At 32.2% G+C, this 9,521-nt stretch overlaps 1 protein-coding gene across 1 annotated transcript in view; it reads right to left on the bottom strand.

The window, feature by feature from the left end:
* LOC108915541 (ATP-binding cassette sub-family F member 2) overlaps nt 1-7,599 on the bottom strand; it is a 13,711-nt gene extending 6,112 nt beyond the window's left edge. Inside the window, exons 1-7 of the mRNA XM_018721595.1 lie at nt 7,491-7,599; nt 7,030-7,225; nt 6,566-6,961; nt 2,307-2,574; nt 2,042-2,240; nt 1,629-1,949; nt 1,385-1,576 (exon numbers count right to left, since the gene is read on the bottom strand). Coding sequence (XP_018577111.1) covers nt 1,385-1,576; nt 1,629-1,949; nt 2,042-2,240; nt 2,307-2,574; nt 6,566-6,961; nt 7,030-7,201 — 1,548 coding nt within the window. The 5' untranslated portion in view covers nt 7,202-7,225; nt 7,491-7,599. The remainder of the gene's footprint in view (nt 1-1,384; nt 1,577-1,628; nt 1,950-2,041; nt 2,241-2,306; nt 2,575-6,565; nt 6,962-7,029; nt 7,226-7,490) is intronic.
* Nucleotides 7,600-9,521: the final 1,922 nt, after the last annotated feature.

Raw genomic sequence — 9,521 nt, 5'->3', positions numbered from 1 at the left:
ATCTTTTGTAATTCAAAAAATAGGTAGTAATAATTAACAATTTTAACGAAATTTAACAACAGATAGGATTTTAACTTTTTTTTATCAATTTGGCGAGTAAAATTTACAGAAACTGTTCAAAATTACGTCCGTTGGCTTGAATGCACGCATTACATCTTCTAATCATGTTTCTTTCTGCCGCTGCGGTTTCACCTCTATCGGTCAACTTTTCGATAGTATTGACATGGATTTCATAAACGATGCATTTCGTTCTCCGGATGTTCTGTTCAGTTACTTGCACTTGCAAAATGTTCAAAATGCAAAATGTAAAATGTAAAAAAATGTTCGTAACGTTAGCAAAATGTTTGCTTTTGTTCATAAAAAGTCATTTTTCTTGAAAACGGTTGACTTTAGAGCAATGAACCAAGAGAACGCTTATTGTGCAAAATTCATTGGCGCTTTAGAATTTGCTGTCAAAAGTAAATTTTTCCAGTGGCGTAAAATTTAGGGAGGAAAAAACCCTTACGATACCTTAAAATCTCCAATGAATTCGAGAAGGGTGCGAAAAAGTAGCTATTAATAGTGGTAATGTGTGTACAAAAGCTCAGTCCTGTAGTTCAAACGATTCCTAAGATATTGGCGAAAAACCAAAAAAAAATTAGTTTTGACAACGTGTATCTCAAAAACGAAAGCCCGGTGAGAAAAATGGAAGAGGAAAAAATGTTTCTTTTTTCAAGAAGAATTTAGTTTTCCGACACTTATTTAGGAACACCCTGTATAACCAAAAGATGGGAAAAAATCAAAATCAGTTAACGTGTTTCGGCATTTTGAAAGAAATTAACTCATTCAAAAGATATGAATTTTATTCCGTACTTCTGGCCATCCCTGTATAATTTAGCTTGTAACCCCACGACGCCCAAAGAATTGATTTTTAAGCATATTTAACGCTTCCGAGCACCCTACTAATAATAGAAATTAAATAAAAAATTAAAAATACTTATTAATCTACTATATTTGAAATATTTTTAAAAATCATTTCAAGTTTTTTATAAGTTTTTTTTATTACTTTTTTAAATCACTGTATTTTGTTTATTAATTTTAATGTCGGTAACCTCAAAACAAAAACGGCTGAATGTCACTGTTTAATTTCATTTAATTTATTTTTATCTCTAATTGAAGATTTGAGAACAATGCATGTTGTAGCTCGCGCTTGTGGCAAGCACCCAGTGTTGTCTGAATTTACATTAACCTGTTCCAGGAGCGGAATATGGAAATTACGAAAGGCTAAAAAAACGTTTTGTGGAAATTAAGAAAATGGTCAATAAGGCAGATACTAATCTTTTGCAATGTCAAAACTGATGTCTCCTTTATGTTCGAATTAAAAAAAATATTAAAAATAACTTACCTGTTGTCTTCCAGTAAGACCGTATCTTCCAATAATCTTCCTCATTTCCTCTTTTTCTTTCACATCAGGAAATTCTTTCATCATATACTCTAAAGGAGAGAGATCTAAATCTAAAAGCTCATGTAAATGTTGGTGATATCTTGCTATACGTAAATGTGAATTTTTTCTAATCATTCCTTCGGTGGGTGTTAACTGAACAGAAAAAAAATTATATTGGGGCACATAAAGAATTCTGAAAACATACTTCACCATACAATAACTTTAGAAGAGTACTCTTTCCAGCACCGTTAGGTCCTACTAAAGCTAACCTTGTATCTAGATCAATACCAAACTCCAAATTTTTGTAAATCCAAGGAGATTTGTCAGTATATTTAAAGCTGACATTTTGCACCATAATAACTGGCGGTGGAATCGTACCACAGCTTGGAAAATAGAATGTGACTATTTTGTCATTAGTTACTTTTTCCGTTAAACCTTGGGCAACCATCTTAGCTAGCGTTTTTTCTTTAGATTGGGCTTGTCGAGCAAGTTTAGCAGATCCATGTCCAAATCTGGCAATATAATTCTGAAAGTACAGTATTCCATAATATTTTTATACATCTAATATTTCAAGACATTATACACATATCGATAACCACATAAATAAAAGTTGCATACCTTCATATGGTTCATTTGATCTTGTTCCCAATTGTATTGTTTCATTTGATTTTCTAAAAGTTCCATCCTAGTTCTTACAAATGCATCGTAATTTCCAGTGTAATATTTAAGCCTCTTTTTATTAATGTGGATAATATTTGTACAGACACCGTTCAAAAAATCTTGAGAATGAGAAATTAATACCAAAATTCTCTTGTAGCTGGAATTTTAAAAATATATAAAAATGTATTCACCCTTCCAGAATAACTGCAGTATTTGAACTTACTTCCTTAATTCTTCTTCTAGCCACACACATGCGTCAAGATCCAGATGATTAGTAGGTTCGTCAAGAAGTAACAGATGTGGCTTGACGTATAGGGCTCTGGCAAGAGCAATACGCATTCTCCAACCTCCGCTAAAATCTTTCGTCTTCTTACTCTGCATTTCTCTCGTGAAACCAAGACCATGTAGAATATTTGCTGCTCTTGCTTCAGCCGTGTCTGCAGATATCTCATCCAGCCTTTCATAAATGTCCATAAGTTGTTCTTGCGATTCTATTAATAGGAAATAAACATTGATTATTTAAAATTATGTAATACATAGTCAAAAAAATATTCGGAATTTGTCATTTCAAAATTCCGCAGAAAGTAGATGTAAATTTCTTTTTTGATAGAAAGTTGATAGCACCGCACTCTAATCTGGCGTTTTGAGTTTAAAAAAATACAATGTCTTCAAGTTCTATTGCACTGCTGGTACTTCTTCAGAAATAGAAAAAGAAATCATTTTTGTTTTATTGCATGTCATTAAATAAAACAAAAATAAAACTACTAAACACGAAACTTATGTAGAAATTAGTTTATTGAATTTCATATGTAATGCCTGTGAAAAAATGAATCAGTGATTCAAATTTTGAAAGTAAAATTAATGCTAAATATCTACGACCATGTAAGCAAGTCACACATGATTGGTAATTTTAATTACAGAATAATGCTAATTACAAGGGTTGCATTTTATATTTCGGGAATAGAGAACAAAAAAAGAACTTAACCATCATATATGGCTAAACTGTTTTTCTAAATTTTCTCCATGAAGATCGATATACTTTTGCATGTGCTTCAAAACACTTTTTCCATTCCTATTGAGGTACATCCAAAACATACATTTTTAACGCATCAACCGCTTTTTCAGGCATCTAAAAACGTTGACTTTGTAATGTATTTTTGATGTGAGGGAATAAAACATCATTGGGTGCCAAATCAAAACTGTATGGTGGATAACTCATCTATTTGGCTTTTTCAGTTCTAAAAAAGTTTCTTATTTGTGCCGCTGTGTGAGAGCTCGCAATGTCCTGGGGGTGGACGATGATGCTTCTTCAATGGTTGGTTTCCCTTATTTTTTCGAAGACTTATGGCAAACAAATGATTGTGCACCATTCATAATTGACCGTCTGACATTGCACTAATGGAACAGTTACCACATGTCCAGTAAAAAAACTGGACATTTGAGAAAATAGGCGACGTTTGCTTAGAAGTGCTTCATGTGCAAACAACTTTTGTTAGGTTTGGCTCATCTTGAAAGACCCATACGGTCAACTGTTTACTTTCGGATTCATACAAATAGATCCATGATTCATCACCTGTTACAATGTCAGAAGTATTTTGATGGTGTTTCATCGCCAAAAGTCGAATTAAGTTTATCAAAGCATGGGAATGTTCACGATTTAATTCCATTTTTTGGCCGAGATGAATTTTTCAAGTCACTGTAAACAACACAAACAGCGCCTGTATGTCAAAATGTTCTGAGTAAGTATACCGACAAAAAGTCGAACTTTATAGTAGGGATGTCAGTTGTCAAATGGCAGCACCAGAATCATCCATTCCCAAAATATACAAGGCAACCCTCGCAAGTTGATGATGGTCCTAGAGAGACGAAACGTTACATATAAAAATTGATTATGCGATTTGATAGAGGGCAAGAAGTGGCCATGAGAAAGTGTTCTTCTTTCAATATCACCTCAAACAAGGCTGAAATGAAACAAAAACGTATTTCCAAAATTTCGTTTTTTTTCAAATATTTCGTAAACATGTTAGCCTTGATTTTTTAGAGGCATAATGTTGGTCCCCTGATTACACAACTTTGTCCCCATTTAAGCTACTTCGTACCTCTTACCGTTTCCGAGATCCCTGTGGTGAAAACTGAATTTGTATAGGTATTAGAAATTTTTTAATTTTTTTTAATTAAACAATTACAAATTTAACAAAAACCCCCGAACTGTTACCTATTATTTTATTTAACAATTGAACTTTTCACATTTTCTATCACGACTGAAGATGTTTCTACTGCAATTATGCTTATGACATCTAAAACTTTCATTCAATAAAATTTTATTGTTTTTATAAATATAAATTTGAAGAGAAAATACATAATTTTAAATATCAATTAGTGTCACCATATATACAGGACAAGACATTGCCTACAATTTTAGAAGTTAGTCAGTCCGTGGCCCACGGGTTGAGTGGCCGATGAAACCTAAGTTGTTGCTGAAACTGAAGGTACTAAATATAATAAATAACAATCATGTATAGTCAGAATAAGGCAAGAAAATAAGAGACTTAATTTTAAGCTACCGTTTCGATTTTATTTAAAATCTTCAGGGTTACAAATAATATTAAAAAGATAAGAATATATACAGGGTGATTCAGTCATAATGTCATTAATTTTAAGGGAAAATAGGAAAAATGAGTAGAATACAAATATGCAATTAAAAACATTTTAAAGTGCATATTTACACTGAAACAAAATATTTTCAAAACATTATTTCTAATTCTAATGATTGTTTGTTAAAAAATTGAAACAAAGTTTAAATATTGTTTCAATGTTTTTTTTTTAAATTATGTTCTATACATATATCCTTACATTATTATCATTTATAGCTCTGAATATTTTTTTAAATATAATCAAAATGTTGGCTTACTCAGAAAATAAGAACCATAATTTCTTACCCTATTTATAGGGTAAGAAGTAAGGATTATACATTGTTATTACACTAATTGAAGGGCATGAAATTAATTTGATAAATAATAATAAATGTATAATTTGTCAGATCTGAGGGGATCAATCGCAATACCTCCTGGATCCTGAGAGCCTACAGATATCAAAATTCATAGACTAGCGTTAGCCTTTATTTTATAAGCTAAGCTATTAGATAAGTCAAAGTAAGGGATAACACACTTGTCCACAAATGTAAATGTTTCTATTCAATCAATATCCAGAAAGTATTGCGATCGACAAGCTCAGATCTGACAAATTACGCATTTATCATTATTATTTATTGCATTTATTACTTTTATTATAGTTGTTTTACATTGACAATTTATTGATCAATTAATTCATGAAGTCGCCTCATCAAGAAATTGGACAAGTGTAATGCACCAAATCTGCTGTCAAATAACTTCATGAATTGATTCATCAAGTTCTTGACGAATTAAGAGCATGTTCTAATTTTCGTCAATTTCTTCGTGAAGTTCGGAAGTACCAACCCAACAGATTTCCAGCCTCAGATCAGTAATGAGGTTATGTTATTGGAATATGCAAATAATTGTGTGGCGTCGTACCAGTTTTGCATTTTACTGATTTGTTACTTACAGACACTAATATTTATATAATATGTGTCAAAACGGTACCGCTGTTGTATCACTACAATTATGAGTGGAAAGGCGACATTTTTGAAATTTATTTGCTTCTTTGATTCGTTAGTGAAACAGATTCATGCGTCAAAAAACTTGACAAAGTCTGTAGCAGTGTAAAACCACACTGTTTACCAATAAATTCGTAAATTAATTCATGAAGAACTTCGTCAATTTATTCATCAATAAATTGTCAATGTAAAACAGCTATTACTGTATTATAATAGTTTAAATTACGGATTGGCGGCACTTTCGCAGATCTCAGGGCATTGACTACGCTATCCCGGGCCATGGACAACCCAAACTGTGGACAACAATTAGACAGACCCTCTTGTCCTGTATATCCAATTGTGTAGTGTCATTAAGATTTAAAACATAAAATAAATAATAAAACATGCTTTATAACTCCAAAATTTCAGAACTAAGTATTACATTAACCTGCCTTTTATTAGACTGTTCTCGAGAATTCTTGGACTGACTTGTGTCATATTTAATTAATTTTTCATGACACATTTTAGTTTTTCATAATGTATTTAAGAAAATGTTTTTCCACAAAAACTCATTAAAGTGCTGTCATAGTAAAATAAAATAATTCTATACAGACCTGTTATATTTCATTCGGTAAAAAAAGTTACAGAAAGCTAAAATTAAAATGGTACTAGAGATGAAAATTGATGAAGTATAAAAGAAACAACTTTTCTCGAGACTTTTCTAATCTAATTTTTTTTCCAGTCTAATTTTTCAGTATGTCATGCATTATTTTTAAACAGCAGTAAAATTTTTCAGAAATCGATTAATAAAACTGTCCCATATAAAGTGTAGTTTATTGACATTATAAAAATGTCAGATTATTTCTTACCATCATCTTCACAGGCTACAAGCGCCTCGGCCATTTTCTCTAACCTAATTCGTTCTTCATCCACTTCCATGACACACTGAAGAGCAGACTTATCCGAAGCAGGCATTTCTCTTGTCAAATGGAAGATATCAATGTGCTCTGGAATAGGCACTTCTCTATTTCCTAGAACTGCTAAAATTGTTGATTTCCCACTACCATTTAAACCCAAGAGACCATAGCGTCTCCCACAGTTCAGCTCCAACATGGCATCTTGCAACATTTCACAACCATGAAAAGTTATGGAAAAATTTGCTATTTTAATGTCCCTCGATTTTGGATGAACAGCAAGAGAACCAGTACAAGCACGAGCTTCAGCATTGAGTCTCGCATCTGCTTCTAACTTTGCACATAATGCCTCTACAAAAATTATAAATCAAATATAATTATTTTTTATGTAAATTTATATAATGGGCATGTCAGAATACCTTCAACACTTAATTCTGTAGATCCATTTTGTTCTCCGTTAGTAACTCCATTAATTTTCGATGCATCGATCTGCTCCTCAGTTTTACCCTTATCCGTTTTTTTACCGGCCTGTCTAGCTTTAGCTGCTTCTTTTTTGCGTTGTTGTTCACGTTTTTTGGCGTCAGAAGGCATCGTTTTTAATTACTGATGTTAAATCTAAAGAGTAGAATATATGAAAATAATCTTTAGTCTTATAATAATTCAATATTTAGAAAGTTATTACATTATTAACTTTCACAGTATTTGCATTAATTTTTTTTGCAAAGAATGCTGCGGTCGCCACGACTATGGAAAATTTTTACACAATAGGTAATTCCATTTGTATAAGGACATGCAAAAATATATACTTAGAAAACGAATTGACAGTTATTAAACTATATTTTAAAAATCTATTAAAATGTTCAACACTAGGTAAACTTACCTCAAGATAATTATAAAAAGTGGCTTAAATTTACACTAATTTTACATGTGTCCCCACAAAGTCTGGACAACTGAAAAGAGGGAAGACTTTAGTAATATTTTTATTTTAAATAGCAAACCTGAATTTAAGCGATTGGCGGGAAAATTGGACACAAATAATTTTATGCAAAACCACCATCACATTTTACATTTTTTACAAAATAGGTAGTGTAAATATGTGATAAAATATAGCTAGTAATTTTTTTATCTTGTTAATTTATTTTATAGAGAAAGGATAGTATTCTGTTATCTGTGGTTAATTTTATATACATAGATTCTTGGTTCTCGATCAGTTCAGTGCGAACAGCCGAGCTGAGCGGACGTGCTTGTTTGTGAGGTGAAGTGATTNCCATTATTGTCGTCACACCGTCTCATCATTTCCTCACAAAATTGTAATCGCCTATCATAATCGTCTTCCAAAAGCTCTTGGACAAGACATACCTTATAGAGGTGGTATTTCTCTTGTTTCAGAAACATTCGAATTGCAGTTCGAGAAGCATCGTGATTGCGGGCCAATGAAACTGTTGAAGTATGAGGATTTTCAACAAGTTCTAATGCAATGTCTAATTTCTTTTCTTCATTCAAAGCACGTGCCCGTCCAGTTTTGGGCAAAGGCTGTATTGTACCATGTTCCTCAAATTTGTGAAATATTTTACTAACTGTCCCTTGCTGGATTTGGTTTTTGGGATATTTCGCATTAAATAAATCGCGCACTTCAGCCTGACTTCTTATTTTGTCTCCACATCCAAGCAATACCAAGATTTCGATACGTTGCCTTTCCGACAATACCATTGCAATTCAGTAAATAAATTGATTTTGACACTATAGTTACGTTTCGAACTCCAATTTACAACTAAAGCGAAAAATTAACCAGAAAGCCTGGCAAGTAAGTGGTGCCAAAAAAACACAACATAAAAAATATATATTTTTTGTGTTAGCAGCGATAGGTACAGTTTCAAATTCTTTTTATTCTATGCAAATTCATGGAGGATAACACTGAAGATAATTAAATTTTATTTAGGTGTATTTTTAGTAGGTGTTTTATACAACCCTAAAAACTTTGCTATTGAAAAAATAAAACTTGTTTATTTGGTATGGTTGGATTTGGTTTTCTATAAGCTTTTCAACGAGCCCCCTCATGCCTTATGTTTCCATTTGAAAAAAAAAGTAGGGGTAGCTGGGGGTTAGGGGGTTGAAGAAAAATTAATTATTATACAGGGTGTTCCTAAATAAGTGTCGCAACGGAAAACTATAAATTCCTCTTGAAAAAAGAAACATTTTTTTCCTCTTCCATTTTTCTCTCCGGGCTTTTGTTTTCGAGATACACAGTGTCAAAACTTTAATTTTTTTTTAGTTTTTCGCCAATATCTTAGGAATCGTTTGAACTACAGGACTGAGCTTTTGTACACACATTACCACTATTAATAGCTACTTTTTCGCATCCTTCTCGAATTCATTAGACGTGCCAGTGGTGGAGATTTTAAGGTATCGTAAGGGTTTTTTCCCCCTAAATTTTACGCCACTGGAAAAATTGACTTTTGACAGTAAATTTTAAAGCGCCAATGAATTTTACACAATAAGAGTTCTCTTGGTTCATTGCTCTAAAGTCAACTGTTTTCAAGAAAAATGACTTTTTATGAACAAAAGCAAACATTTTGCTAGTGTTTCGAAAATCTTTTGTAATTCAAAAAATAGGTAGTAATAATTAACAATTTTAACGAAATTTAACAACAGATAGGATTTTAACTTTTTTTTATCAATTTGGCGAGTAAAATTTACAGAAACTGTTCAAAATTACGTCCGTTGGCTTGAATGCACGCATTACATCTTCTAATCATGTTTCTTTCTGCCGCTGCGGTTTCACCTCTATCGGTCAACTTTTCGATAGTATTGACATGGATTTCATAAACGATGCATTTCGTTCTCCGGATGTTCTGTTCAGTTACTTGCACTTGCAAAATGTTCAAAATGCAAAATGCAAAATGTAAAAAAT

This window comes from Anoplophora glabripennis, unplaced genomic scaffold (genome assembly GCF_000390285.2).
Source record: "Anoplophora glabripennis isolate ALB-LARVAE unplaced genomic scaffold, Agla_2.0 scaffold1346, whole genome shotgun sequence".
NCBI lineage: Eukaryota > Metazoa > Arthropoda > Insecta > Coleoptera > Cerambycidae > Anoplophora > Anoplophora glabripennis.
The sequence above is the reverse complement of the archived record's forward strand: the minus strand, read 5'-3'. Positions and strand labels throughout refer to the sequence as shown.